This window comes from Glycine max, chromosome 11, assembly GCF_000004515.6.
Source record: "Glycine max cultivar Williams 82 chromosome 11, Glycine_max_v4.0, whole genome shotgun sequence".
NCBI lineage: Eukaryota > Viridiplantae > Streptophyta > Magnoliopsida > Fabales > Fabaceae > Glycine > Glycine max.
In genome coordinates this window covers 5,436,957-5,452,396 of record NC_038247.2, presented here as the reverse complement: position 1 = coordinate 5,452,396, position 15,440 = coordinate 5,436,957, and the positions used below count along the sequence as shown (strand labels likewise).

The 15,440-nt window shown below is 32.2% G+C and overlaps 2 protein-coding genes across 2 annotated transcripts; one reads left to right on the top strand and one right to left on the bottom strand.

Annotated features, from left to right (window-relative positions):
• The first annotated feature begins 2,016 nt into the window (after positions 1-2,016).
• LOC100798501 (beta-galactosidase 3) lies at positions 2,017-7,994 on the top strand. Its single transcript, XM_003538819.5, has 19 exons — positions 2,017-2,573; positions 2,682-2,777; positions 2,883-2,995; positions 3,102-3,168; positions 3,300-3,392; positions 3,572-3,715; positions 3,926-4,014; positions 4,102-4,207; positions 4,308-4,395; positions 4,631-4,749; positions 4,825-4,989; positions 5,156-5,340; positions 5,731-5,840; positions 5,923-6,032; positions 6,317-6,427; positions 6,512-6,625; positions 6,711-6,913; positions 7,004-7,340; positions 7,419-7,994. The coding sequence occupies exons 1-19, from the start codon at positions 2,391-2,393 to the stop codon at positions 7,545-7,547; spliced, it is 2,562 nt and encodes an 853-aa protein (XP_003538867.1). The 5' UTR covers positions 2,017-2,390; the 3' UTR covers positions 7,548-7,994.
• A 2,087-nt stretch (positions 7,995-10,081) lies between these two features.
• Positions 10,082-12,557, bottom strand: LOC100499701 (uncharacterized). The gene is given in 3 exon segments (NM_001251650.2): positions 10,082-10,418; positions 10,517-10,639; positions 12,392-12,557. Coding segments are annotated over 3 exon segments (363 nt in total). The 5' UTR covers positions 12,488-12,557; the 3' UTR covers positions 10,082-10,274.
• Positions 12,558-15,440: the final 2,883 nt, after the last annotated feature.

Below are 15,440 nucleotides of genomic sequence, written 5' to 3'. Positions count from 1 at the left end.
ATATGTTTCTAAATTTTATAAAATATGTTATTTTAATTGTAGTTTCTCATTTTTTTCTTAGTTTTAAATATGTTATTTTAGTATACAATAAACAACTTCTATTTGGATTGGATGATTAACCGAGAAGAAAAAGATGAAAGGTCATCAGTTTAAGTTTGAGTTCTATTTTCGTTGTTAACAAAAATTAACAATATTATCAATTAATATTTAGCGATAAAAATACCCATATGTAAATTAATAAATACAATTAATTAATGGTTTCGTGTATCTTTTTGTTTATTTTATTAACAGGAATTTTTTTTTTTGTTTCTTTTAATGTTTACAATAATATTCCTTACAGAGGGATACAATATCATATTTTTCAAACAATTAAAGAATGTTAATATAGGAATAGATTTTTTTTTTGTGATTTCACTAAATCACAAAGAATATGAATGCTATTTACTTTTTTAATTAAGAGAGATCCATATGGTGTTTTGACTCACCTTGCAACTCAACACCAATGTATTGCTTAAATATGTGCATTGACTAAACGATAAACAGAAATTAAGCACAAAATTTTATAGTTAAATTTTGAGTTCATCCTTCTTTATTCAATTAGAATTATCGCTTTGTCAAAATTATTATCCAATGAATTTTTATGCCTTGTTTTTTTATTTAACTTCTTTTGCTTTATTTTCCTTTCTGGCCCTAGGACCCTCTTTTTACATATAAAAAGGACTAGTTTTTTTTTTTTTTTTCCAGCAGTACTTGCCTGTTTTTTTGTTACAGTTGGTTATGGTGAACTTGATGGACGAAATTATTTAATTTATATATATGCTTGAAACTTGCTTACATTTACATAAGACACAAATAAGTAGTGACCCAACTAAAATAAATGGCAGCTTGTCCTCATGTCGGGTCCTTCATCTAATTTTTCCTTATGCTTCGGTCATTAGCGGAAAGTTGAGACAAAAAATAAAGGTGATAGGAGTTTGGTACTACTTAAAGACTAAAGAAATTGACCAAAAAAAGCGAGGTTTGATATTTTTTTTTTCTTCTCTGGCATCCAAGGTTGTGTGTGTTATGGTTCTAGTAATTAATTATTTTGTATATCACTTTGTTTTCTCCATTTTTTTATAAAGAAAATGCTCAACATTGTGAAATTGTGACAATGGTAAATGGCTGTTGTGAAGGCAATACGATAAGGGGTTGGCTCACCGTTGGTTCACATGACATGTCCAACAAACACCACAAAGAAGGCAAAGAAGGAAAAGGGTTTTCCTTTCTGTTTTGGGTTCACATGAAATCACCACTCATGTGTGTGTGTCATGATTGTTCATTAATATCGCATTCGAATACTCGCTCATCAAACCCAACCCCTAAATTGCTAAACCGTTGTTGTATTCTATTAGTAGTAATCTACATAACAGACTATTCCTTGTGTTGTGGCACGTTCTTAATACAAAGTGCTTACTAACGAGCAACGTTTTTTATGCGCCTATTGAATTTCATTCTTTGCACCTTATCAACTGAGAATAGCATTACTACAATCAGTCAACTAAAAATTTGTTCGAGAATAATGCTTATTCTTACCCTTTTTTAGTGAGTGGTAACTAACTAAATTTGATTTATTTTAAATAAAGTGTAGGTTCAAATTCAATTCGAGTCTCATTACTGAAAGATTAAGCCGATTTATTGCACTCAAAATGATTATCCTACTTAAAACAAAGAGTTGAAAATAAAAACCCCAAGAGTTCAGAAAAAAATAAAATCTTTGGTATTGACCGTTCATCTATAATTATATGACTCAACTTAATAATTCTCAGATTTTATAATAAAAAAGTGGTCCCTTGATACTGTTTATAGTGTGAATAATAAAGATCGTCAACATTTACTTATGTGAATAATATTAAACATTTTATGAAAACATGAAAGAAAAAACAAAATATGCAGTAAATAAAAGAATGTCCAACAAAAGAATATAGGGTTGTTCTATTGCAGCAGTATTTATTTAGATCACATTCTTTCTGTTATGGTTGTTTGGCAGAGAGATTAGACTTACGGAGAGGTACTACATCATTACCATAATTTACACATTACTTTACAGCGTTGGTAGCCACGCTGAGAGCGGTGCCATGGACACCTGTGGCTACGAATGAGTGTGCCAAAAAAAAGCTGTTTTCCATTACGTCTTATATAAAATGGTCTACTCAACACTCAGCAGAGTCTCAGACTTTAGTGTCCCCAACACCGAGTTAAATTGACCTACTTGGCACCTTCACCACCCTTTTCTCTTTCTCTTTGCATACCATTACCAACACTCAAAGCAGCAACAACACCCTTTTTTCTTTCCTCTCTCTCTCTCTCTCTCTCCATTCTCCATTTTCTTCGAGAGTGGTAGGGAAAACATGGAAACCACCTTGGTTTCCAAAATGCAATTTGCAGCATTCTTTTGTTTGGCGTTGTGGTTGGGTTTTCAGCTTGAGCAGGTTCACTGTAGCGTTACCTACGACAGAAAAGCCATCCTCATCAATGGCCAAAGGAGAATCCTTTTTTCTGGCTCTATACATTACCCCAGAAGCACCCCAGATGTATTCTTCTTCTTCTTCTTCTTCTTCTTCCATTTCCCATATTTTATTTTCTCGTATGCCCAAAGAAACTTTACCTTATTCACTGTTCTTTTTTCTTTCTCTGTGTAGATGTGGGAAGATCTCATTTACAAGGCCAAAGAGGGAGGTCTAGACGTCATTGAAACCTACATCTTTTGGAATGTTCACGAGCCTTCTCGTGGCAATGTACCTCTCTTAGCCACTTATTTCTGTTTTTTTTTTTTTAAGAAAAAAATTGTTGAATTTGAGGTTCATTCTCTATGTGTTCTCTCTGCGTGCAATTTGGTTCAGTATAACTTTGAAGGAAGGTATGATCTGGTGAGGTTCGTTAAGACAATACAGAAAGCGGGACTATATGCTCATCTTCGCATAGGACCTTATGTCTGTGCAGAATGGAATTTCGGGTACCTTCAAATTTTTTCAGTCTCTTATGTTGTTTCTAACACTCGAGGTTTTGGCCATGTGGGGGCGGTGTTCGATTGTTTAATGATTTTCTCTTGTAATGTGCAGAGGATTTCCTGTTTGGCTCAAGTATGTTCCCGGCATCAGCTTTAGAACAGACAATGAACCTTTCAAGGTCTCTCTCCCCTCAAAATCAGTTTTCATTACTACATTATTAAATAACTAACTAAAAGGAAATTTTGGAAATTTCTTTCTGTCTCTTTCAATTGAAATGGTTTTATTGATGACCCTTTAACGGTGTCGCAGAAAGCAATGCAAGGGTTCACCGAGAAGATTGTGGGAATGATGAAGAGTGAACGTCTCTATGAATCTCAGGGTGGCCCTATCATACTCTCTCAGGTGTTGTATAGTTTCCATTGCTAACTTGCTTTTTGTGTATTTATAATCTACCAGTTTTCTCAAAAAATATATAAATTAGGAAAGGCACTAGATAAACCAGTAGTGGCTGTAGACATTTCAGTTTAGATCTGGCTAAGTGGCTATAATAATAGGGAGACATGCACATTATGCTGTTTCAGATTGAGAATGAGTATGGGGCACAGAGTAAATTACTTGGACCCGCGGGCCAAAATTATGTGAACTGGGCTGCAAAAATGGCTGTGGAAACTGGAACTGGGGTCCCCTGGGTGATGTGCAAGGAAGATGATGCGCCAGATCCTGTGGTGAGACCATTCTCATTCTTTTTTACTCTTGAAAGTTATGTAGTGCAATATTAAATGCTGTCCTCAGATGCCCCATCGACATTTTTTTTCTAGCTTAAATAAAATGGAGCAACCAACCAATTGTAGCCCCAATTTTTCTTTTCAAGAATCTTGAATGTTCAGGAATTTGGTTGATATATTAATCTGTTTCTGTTTCTTGTTTAATGACAGATAAACACGTGCAATGGCTTTTATTGTGATTATTTTACTCCTAATAAACCCTATAAGCCTTCAATTTGGACAGAGGCTTGGAGTGGCTGGTAATCATTTTTATTGTTACTCTCAAATTTTGGAATTAAAGAAATGAGCTTGCATAATTTTATTTTATTTTTCCATCAAATATGAAGGTTTTCTGAATTTGGAGGTCCAAATCATGAAAGACCTGTTCAGGATTTGGCATTTGGAGTTGCCCGATTCATACAAAAAGGAGGATCCTTTGTAAACTATTACATGGTTGGTTTTTTTATACTGACTTAACACTTAAAAATTTGATAATGATGATGACGACAGCGACAATGACATTTACACTTATAACTTTCCTTTGCACCTGTAGTATCATGGAGGAACCAATTTTGGCCGTACAGCTGGAGGCCCTTTCATCACTACAAGTTATGACTATGATGCTCCACTGGATGAATATGGTGAGAACCTAAATTTTTGTAGATTATGCTACTGCTGGCTATTTGTGTTCTTTTTCTTATTTGCTTCTGGTGCATATATATCAACTATTTTAAGTCAAGATTCAAGACATTCACCACACTTCACTAGTCTAAAGTAACACTCTAAATGCTTTCACCTAAGATTTAATTCTCAGCAGTATGCCCAGACTATATTACTGATAACTTGACTGACTACATTTGTTGACAAAAATGACAGGTTTGATTAGGCAACCAAAGTATGGTCATCTAAAGGAGCTTCATAAGGCCATCAAGATGTGTGAACGGGCTTTAGTTTCAGCTGACCCAGCTGTTACTTCAATGGGGAACTTCCAACAGGTTTAACCTACTCTTTCTTTTTTAATTTTGCTGTGCCACAAGTTTCTTTGCTGACCCTAGTGCACCTTTTATCAGGCTCATGTATACACTACAAAATCTGGAGACTGTGCTGCTTTCCTCTCAAACTTTGATACAAAATCTTCTGTTAGAGTGATGTTCAACAATATGCACTATAACTTACCTCCTTGGTCCATCAGCATCCTCCCTGATTGCAGAAATGTTGTTTTTAATACAGCAAAAGTATGTAACAGAAGCCTGATATTTGAAATCATCATATTCCTTTGGTACTATGGGATCACCATTATGCTTCCTAGGATACAATTTATTCACATTCAATATCTCCATCAATGAGATTCAACAATTTAAAATTGTTTAAAACCACTAAATTCATCTTCTCTTCTATTAGGTTGGAGTGCAAACATCTCAGATGCAAATGTTACCAACAAATACTCATATGTTCTCCTGGGAGAGTTTTGATGAAGATATTTCTTCTCTTGATGACGGCTCTGCAATTACAATCACTACTTCTGGTCTCCTGGAACAGATAAATGTTACACGGGATACGAGTGATTATCTTTGGTATATAACTAGGTAAGCTTGATTTTTTCTAGATTTGATTAGGTTTGCTCCTTAGGTAAGTGACTTTGTCAATTTAATTTTGAAATTCCTTATGCCTTTAGTTCCTAGTTTGTTGAAGAAATGTACAAGTCGTTTAATTCTATCACATTGACAACAATCTTCTTTGTTCATTTTTCAAACACACAGAAGATCACTTGCATCAACCATGAAAATAAACAGTTAATTTTATAGGTGCTGAATATGGAATTAACATAGCCACGATGTCCACATCTTAAATCTGTCTTCCTGAATAGCATGTCTCTGACATTTAATGAAATCTCTCATAGGTTGCTGCTGTTAAATGATAATTGTCTAGAAACCATTTTGATCATACTGATTTATTTCATGTCAACTTGTCTGTAGTGTTGATATAGGTTCATCCGAATCCTTTCTCCGAGGAGGCAAACTACCCACTCTCATTGTTCAATCCACAGGCCATGCTGTGCATGTTTTTATCAATGGTCAACTTTCTGGTGTGTAGTCTGTTTCCTTCTTTTCCAGATCCCCTTTCCATGTTATTAGACAAAGAATCATGATAATTATGATTGAAAACAGGTTCTGCCTATGGAACGAGGGAGGATAGGAGATTCAGATATACTGGCACAGTAAACCTCCGTGCTGGAACAAACAGAATAGCTCTGCTCAGTGTTGCTGTTGGACTTCCAGTAAGTTTTGTTTCCCACCTTTACTTTCTGAAACCCTACTACATACAATACAACAGCTGATGCAATTCATTGTCAAGAACCAAATTTTCAGAAAAACCGTTTGAAGTTTATTTTATATGGTTTCTCATTAAGTTTTCTTATGAAAGGTTTCTACCCTTTTTTAACTGAACGAATTGTCATCACGTACAATCATCCTCCTTATCGTTGTCTCAGCTGCGCTTCCAAAGGCTTTATTCTTTGTCTATTAATGACTAACATCATTCTTTTGTGATGCATTGTCATAGAATGTGGGAGGACATTTCGAGACTTGGAACACAGGAATCCTTGGTCCAGTTGTACTCCGTGGACTTAACCAAGGAAAGTTGGACTTATCTTGGCAGAAATGGACTTATCAGGTTGCTTAGTCTTTCTTTTAGCTACTTAAGTTGTCTTGGTTACAAAGAAAACTATATATTAAGCCATGCCAATTCTTAAAACAGGTTGGGCTGAAAGGTGAGGCCATGAATCTTGCATCTCCAAATGGTATCTCTTCTGTAGAGTGGATGCAGTCTGCATTAGTTTCAGAGAAAAATCAACCACTGACTTGGCACAAGGTAAAAATAAACAGAAACGTGCTTAAGGTTCATTGCAACCAAGTATTGGCCATAAAAAATGATAAATTTATTGGTGTATTTGCAGACTTATTTTGATGCTCCAGATGGAGACGAGCCGTTAGCATTGGACATGGAGGGTATGGGTAAAGGTCAAATATGGATTAATGGGCTGAGCATTGGAAGATACTGGACTGCTCCGGCTGCTGGTATTTGCAATGGTTGCAGCTATGCTGGCACATTCAGACCTCCAAAGTGCCAGGTTGGTTGTGGCCAACCAACCCAGCGATGGTAAGTTTTACTTTTGGTTGATATTATATATAGGTGATGATGCATGGCTCACTCAGAAGTCCCCTTATATATGGTACTAAAATATTTCAGGTACCATGTACCTCGATCTTGGTTGAAGCCAAATCATAATCTGTTGGTTGTTTTTGAGGAACTTGGGGGAGATCCTTCAAAAATTTCACTTGTAAAGAGATCGGTAAGCAGTATCTGTGCTGATGTGTCTGAGTACCACCCAAATATTAGGAATTGGCACATTGATAGCTACGGAAAATCGGAAGAGTTCCATCCTCCAAAAGTTCACTTGCATTGTAGTCCTAGCCAGGCCATCTCTTCCATTAAATTTGCAAGCTTTGGAACTCCTTTGGGAACATGTGGGAATTATGAGAAGGGAGTTTGTCATTCTCCCACTTCCTATGCCACCCTAGAGAAGGTAATCTTCAACTTTATAACAAGCTTTATCTTTGGATGATAATATAACTTATGCTCTTTGTCATTTCTTTTTTCACAGAAATGTATAGGAAAGCCAAGATGCACGGTTACTGTATCAAACAGTAACTTTGGGCAAGACCCTTGTCCTAATGTGTTGAAGCGGTTATCAGTTGAAGCTGTTTGCTCTCCAACCAATCGGAGGGGCTGAATGATTAAGGAAGGAAGCCACCCTTTTACGTGTAGTATGAAGTGACTTAACAAGAAAAACGAAAGGACCATAATAGTATAGGTAAAGTTAAGTGTCATGGTTGTTTTTAGGGAGAAAGTAATAATGTTTATGATATGTTGGTGCCGAAGGCACGAGGTTTTTAGTTTCATTTAGTGATGTTGTGTTGACGGGAATGTATAAAAATTAGTGATTGTCGGATAGGTGAATCTTAATCAGGGAGTCCAAAATTGGGATCCTTGGTGGAGTAGTTCCCGGCCTTTTACGTTTTAACTATAGGCACGGGGAAGAGAGGGAATTTGGTTTGTGTGATGTTTTTTCGTTTTACTTTGTGGGGTTAAATTAAACTCCAAATCAGGTTCAAGTTGGGAGCGGATCCTACTGTAACCACTCTACGTTTATTTAAAGCCCATTGTTCAATTCTGTGCACATTGCCTCGGTTCTTTCTTTTCGTATTTTTTTTTAGTTGCAGTAGCTACCAATGACCAGGCAGAATTAAAATTTAAAAGTGCAACTAAATTTACTTGGTCAATAATGACATTCCTCTAGGAAATGGTTTAAGACTTTAATTGAAACTATTTATTTGGAGATTTATGTTATCTGAGAAGCTAGTACTGCTACCGTCTACAGTACTTTCAGTCGTTTATATATATATATATATATCGAGATAAATGAAAATAGTTAACTTTATTAATTTTAATTAATGTCACGATTTTAATTTTGCTTAAAAAGTATTCATAAAATTAAATAGTTTAACTGTATTTGATATTTCAAGTGATAATTAGTGTGACATGTTAATTAAACCGTGTATCCACATAAGTGGGTTTCTCATCAAGAGACTTCTTAAGGATATAAACAAATAACAATTAATATATTTAAAAATGAGTCAGTATTTCTTATATTTAGGACTAAGTAAATGTGTCTATTTATTTTTTATACAAACTTTATTATATAAAAAAACAGTAGTATTATATAATAAAAATAATTTTGAAAGTAATTACTGTAGTTTTTAGCCATCCATTAATTTATTTATATTAAAGAAGTGAAAGATAAGTAATCAACACCCTGCATCCCATAATTCATTCTTTCCTTCAACTTCAAGTTCTCTCTCAAAACATATCATAAGAAGAAACAAATACCAGTAAAATATAATTCTCATGTTTTTTTGGCCATGTATTTTATCTCTATAAATATTAAAAAGTTCAAAATTTGTTATGCAAAATTTTTGGTATATTTTTCGTACTCGTAAAATTAAAATGTGTTATTTTTTAGATCATAGCCGGGCTTGGACAGATTTAAACTTACGTGACATTTTTTAAAATTTAAATTATAGACTAAAATATATTTTTCATTCCTAAAAATATCAAAATGTTCAAAATTCGTCATTGAAAAATTTTGAATCTTTTCTTCGTCCTTGAAAAATTTTGAATCTGTTATTTTTTTACTTGGATCCACATGTCACTCTTTTATTGGTTTCATTAATAACTATGAGACTGAGTGATTTTTAGGAATTAAAAACCACCATGCAATATAGAAAAAATCACATAAATTTGTAAATCTCTCTTTCCTATCCTTTTCCTTCCCTTATTTTCTTCATCTTCTTCCAATTTAAATTAACAATTTTTTCTTTTTTATTTTTTAAATGTTTTATTCAACTGCAATGATCAACACCACCTTATCGACATTGTCATCTTCTTCTTTGAATTCTCCTTCATTTTGAAAACCTAACATCTTCACTCTCAAACTCAATATTAAAAATACAAATTCCAATATTCTATCAGAATCAAACGTAACCGACAAACTCAATAACCTGACTTCCGAATTCACCTATTTATCGGATTAGCTTGGTGGACGGAGAATTCAAAGAAGAAGATGACAACGTCAATAAGGTAGTGTTGGTCATTGCAGTTGAACAGAACATTTAAAAAATAAAAAAAGGAAAAGTTGTTAATTTAAATTCGAAGAAGATGAAGAAAGTTAGGGAAGAAGGATGTTAGGAAAATGGGATTTACAAATTCATGGAGTTTCTTTTTCTGTATTTTGTGATGATTTTTAACCCCTATAAATCACTTACTCTGAATACTCAAAGTTTCATATCTGAAGCAAGTTTTCAAGAAACTGCTAGAGTTTTATCAAAAGTCGCTCTTTGGGGGCGCATAGATTGATTGAAAGGTTTGAAAGAGAACGTTGTTTTAGGGGGGATGATACCTGTTGGTACCGGATTCAAAAGAATAATGACTCAAACCTATGCCGGAACAAAAAAGTAATAGAATATTTCGATATTTATAGAGACAAAAAACATATTTTATCTTATAATTTAAGCTTTAAAAAATGTCACGTAGGTTCGGATTCATCAAGTCTGACTCTGAACAAAAAATAACACATTTTAATCTTAAGAGGACAAAAAAACATATCAAAAATTTTGCAGAAATAACTTACAATCTTTTTGATATTTATAGGATAAAAAACATATTTTATATTTTTATAATACTAAAAGGTAAAACAGGAAGATCTATGTAATTAACATTCATGATATAACACCACTGTTATTTAAGACGCAAGAAAGGACCAGTTACTATTCAGAAATAGATGATAAGAGTCATCACATTTGAAAAGCTGATTGGTGCAATAACAGAAATACCAACATAAGTCTAGTACAAGATTATAAAAAGAAAGCATATATATTATGTCTCTTTTGAAGGTGAAAGATTAAGCACTAGCTGAAGCCACATATTTCTCTATTGTCTGCTGCAGCTCATCCTTCTTTGCTCCCACCACTTTGCTTAGAAGTGTTCCCTCTTTCACAAACACAAAAGTGGGCATAGCCTCAATAGCCCAGTCTTGAGAAACACTCTGCAATCAACAAATTATTTATGATTAGTTTCTGAATTGAACTTATGATTATTTTTTGGTAGGGGGATTATAAATATTATATATTTTATTTTATTTACCTTTAATTCGTCCACATCCACCTTTAGGAATACGACACTTGTGAACTTCTTAGCCAGCTCAGCCAAGAATGGTGCAATGAAACGGCATGGTCCACACCAAGAAGCAGTAAAATCCACAACAATCTGACAATTAGAAAAGTAATAATATCTCAAATTTGACGTTATAGAAGAGCATTATTACCCCTTAAGACATTAATAATTAAGGATGTCCAAAATTACATTGCTAATAATTATTTTTCTTATTTTTTATACTATAAATATTTTTTTCTTTTAATATCTTAATCAATATTTTAAAATCCATTATACAATGCATGATTTAAGTCAAAATTTATGGATAGGTGAATCGATGAACCACACAGAGCTGTTGGAATACTAGATCATCGAACTAGAATTCAGTAAACTGAAAATGAAATCATAAATTTTGGTTTTATAAGAAAAAAATGTTTATTTTTTCAACAAATAATTATAAACCTTTTATTCATTTATTTTTTATTTCTTATTTCAAAAGATTTATATAAGATGTAATTTTCATCGTTTTTAAAAATAAAAAATTAACGTGATTGTTTTAACCACTGCATTTTTATAAGGTCAACCATAAGATTTGATATTGATAAAACTGGAAAACAAATTTTAGAAAGGGGTGAAATATATACTTTCATGAATTGCACTATTGCAGATTACGTACTTCATAAACAGCCAACTCAACCAAACAATAAATTTTCTTTCGTTGGTACTCTTTCTTGAATATTGACTAAGTCCAAACAATCTAGTTATCCCCCGACAACAATTTTGGTTGCTTGTCACATCCGCTGGGGCTTTTTATAGATCAAAACAAAACTTATTTACAAAAATATGCATTGTGCTTTCTCTCATTTAATTAATTAAAGATTAAATATTTTATTTCCACATTTCCATTCCTCTTTTATCCCTTTTTCAGTTTTTTCAACCTCACATCTCTCATTTTTCTCTCTTCCTTTTTTCCCCTCTTTGTAGCTCTCTTCTCTGCACCCATCACATGCACACGCACACTGCCTTGGGGTTGTGAGAAAATCATATCTCTCTATAAATGACATTCCCCTACTAATGATCCTATATCTCACAGATCTTGCAAAAAGACAAAGCAGGAAAGTGTAAATGGTCTAAAAGCAGTGTGACTGCTTTCAAAGCTTAATAATAACTTGGGGATAACAACTTAATTAATCCATCTGATGACGGACTGCTTAGTGTTTACAATTAGGTAAATCTGATATACGGCACTCAAGATCCGGAAAACTCAATTTGAGAGAAAATGGTACCTATGTTAATAATTGCGGGTAGAAATTGTTTGTTATTTTTTCCCCTGAAGTGTTGTTTTTCTATTGATATAGGAAATGCATCAGACAAAGGGAACAGTTGATTGGCTTTTAATTCTCACATGAGTATAGTAGTATGCACAACCTATGAAAAACCTAAGATGTAAAAGGACATCCTATTAAAATTGTCATCAGAGCATCCCATATGAGTAGATTAACAAGCCCATCTAAGTAATTATAAATTTGTTTAAATATATTTTTTCAGTTTTTATAATTTAGAAATTTTTTTTGTTCTTGTAATTTTATTATCATCAACATTTTATGAAAGTCCTATAATCAAGTTTCGGAATCAATTAAGACCACATGAAAATAATAATAATAACAAGAACAACAATCAAGTTAAGGACAAATTGAATCTATGATGGCCTTTAAACATTATATTCATAAAGCCAGATGAGACATAAACAACCCAATCACGAACGCATCAAACAATAACAAAACCGAAACAAAGTATTGTTTAGAATGATGCCATAAATTGAGATCCATATATTGAAATTAAGATTAATGAGTTGATGATACGTACGAGTTTCTTGGATTGGTTGCCCTTCTGGAGTTGATCGTTCCATGCGTCAACGGTGTGACAGCTAATGACTTGTCCCTCCTCCGAGGAGCCTGCCATTCTCTCGATAATAATAATCCTTATTTTCTCAGAAAACTTTGTCAGTTATAACTTACGAATTTCAATATATATCACAGAGCCATTTAGCTGCTACGATATCACTACTTTATATAAGCAACACGGTGGGCCTTATCGTGAAAAGGGACTCGCCTTTCTCACTTTTTACAAATTTGCCATCAACCATGATCTTCCCGCGGATGTTCTCATCTCATGCATTTTCTTTTATGGATGCATGTGAATAAATCTTAAGATATCTTTAGAGTATTGATTCAAAAATTTAGAGCATTAATTAAGATATTGAAAGGAGAAAATAATAGCCAAACATAAAAAATTATCATGAAGAACATAATTTTAATTATTTCAATAAAAATGTTTTTCATTTTAATTTTTTTAACTTATTCATTAAGATCACTATGGTTAACATTTGACCAAATTATCTGTTAGAAAAAAACATTTAACTAAATTTAATTGCTCAATTAATTAATAACGATCCTTCGGGATTGCGATTTGGATTTGAAATTAAGTACACGGTTTCTTTTTCTATTTTTTTTTTACAGAAATAAACGCTTTCTCAAAACTTTGAATTCATTTAACATAAAATATAAAGCACAGTAATTAATTGAGTCGTGTTTGCTCTATTTATTATGATATCATTAATTTTATTTTTAATAGTGGTAAAGGATTTGGAATTTAGCACAATGTTTTGCTCTTTATGGAACACACGTTATTATATAATGATAGTTTTAAATAAATTAATATATAACACTGATCGAGCACATTCATAAACTAATACGATGTTATTTTAATTTAACCAGTATTAAGATCGAGTCCTAATGTTAAATACTTAAATTAATAAATATACAATATCTTTTTTTTTACACAAAATATATAGTACGTATCTTATTCAATGAATTGCTTGACACCTGTTTCACTATTAATTCAAAAGTTTACTTTCTATGCATTAACAATATTTTTTTTACATTTTTAATTTTATTTATTACCTCTCCTCTCAAAACTAATTTTTTGTAAGTATTATTATAAAATTAACAAATTTATTATACATTATAATATGCAATTAAATGATATTATAAAACCCTTTTATATTAATTATGTTTGACAAGATATTTTAGTTGATTTTTAATTTTTTTACTAGTTGAAAAACTCATTTGACTTTTCAATAAATAAACTTTTTTAGAAATTTCTAATATTTTTTTAAACACTATTTAAAATAATATTTTTTTAAACGCTAGTTTCTAACTTATAGCTTCAAAGTTTTTATATTTTCTTTCTTTTTATCCTTAATATATTTATCAAATTTTTTGTTTATTCTTTTTAAATAAATCATAATTTTATTATTTTTCAGTCATTTTATATTTTTTAGCTACTTCAACAACTAATTCCATCAAATACTTATAATTAAATAAGCTAGTTTTTTCCGTTTTCAATTATATTTTTAGTTAATTTTTCCAAACATAGTCATTGTTTATGTGAGAACTATCCTATCTTAATTTAGATGAATTTGATTTGTATATGCTATAATTATAATATGAGACGCTAACATGGCTCATTTAGGAATGTAAATTTGTATTTCAAAATGAGTTTTTCCGAAATATAACGAGTTGTGCAGGATTCAAATAAGGAAATACAAAAAACATTGTTAGCGTCTTGGCCCATGTTTTGTAACCAATGGATTCCAATTACAAAGAAAATAACATATGCATGAAAGCAGGGATACGAAAAGGATCTATATCCTCTCATATTTCTACTTCTGCATGATGGGATATGATTTTATTAGAGAGAAAAAGTGGTACATTTTAACTAGTAATTATCTCACGTACTGTATGGATATTATTAATCTTAAGTAAAACCAAAAAAAGTATATGAATAATCTCATAACAAGTGTTTAAATGCAAATGGAACATCACTTTACCAACATTATTATTTTTTCCAAGAAATGGCCATGCATAAGGCACAACATTATTATGCTTTTATTTTTGGCCATCCCTTTTCAAATTCTTCACGATTTGATTTTGACACACGGATGTTACTCGTACCAGAACAAAAATCTTTTTTCAAGAGTTGGTCATGTACATATTGTACGCAAAAATGTTCCCCTTCCCCCCTTTCTTTATTGGTTACGCACTGCTTTAAAAGAATTTCTTTAAAAATAAAAAAGGGTGGCAAAGTTGTGTTGGGTATTCACACATGGTCATGTTCTTGTTAATGACATTGTTATGAATTGAAAAATCAGCTCAAATGCTTTCTGTCATTCGACGTCTAGGACCCTCCCAAAAAGAAAGAAAGAGAAGAAAGAAATTTTAAGGGTGTGTTTCATTTACATTTTCATTTTCTGTTTTCATTTTTTTGAAAATTGTTTTTATTTTTAAAAGATTAGAATTCTAAAAATATGATTGGTTTGACTTATTGTTTTCTACTTTCAAGAAATAAAAATACTAAAAATATGTTTTCAAACGAAAATATATTTTTAGATTTGCTTAAAATTACATTCCTTGTCACTACATTTTCATTTTATCCAAAATGAAGTTCTTGGTGTCAACTGAAAACAATGAAAACGAGATTTTATTGTTTCCAGTTTTTTGTTCGTTTGAGAAAATATTTTCATTGAACATATTTTCAAAAATCTAACCAAACGCATTTCCATCATCATTTTCTATTTTCAATAAAAATGGAAACAGAAAACAGTCAAAAACAAACGCCCCCTAATATTTTTCTCTGCTACCTTCATCACGATACATAATTCATTCTTATAGGCACTGCAGCGACTGGATAGAGACAAAAGGTTCTAACAAGAATGGCACTACCAGCCTTAGTGGAATAACTGAAAAGGAATAATAAGGAGCAAATTATAACATAGATATGTAAGTGGCAGACAACCACTAATTCTATAGCCACTAAGAAGTTGCCAACTCAGCACTGTTGTTGGAATTGGTTA

Coding starts and splice junctions, on each gene's coding strand:
- LOC100798501 (XM_003538819.5), top strand. CDS start 2,391: ATGGAAACCACCTTGGTTTCCAAAATGCAATTTGCAGCATTCTTTTGT. Junction 3,393..3,571: donor GCCCTATCATACTCTCTCAG/GTGTTGTATAGT, acceptor ATGCTGTTTCAG/ATTGAGAATGAGTATGGGGC. Junction 4,750..4,824: donor CAATGGGGAACTTCCAACAG/GTTTAACCTACT, acceptor ACCTTTTATCAG/GCTCATGTATACACTACAAA.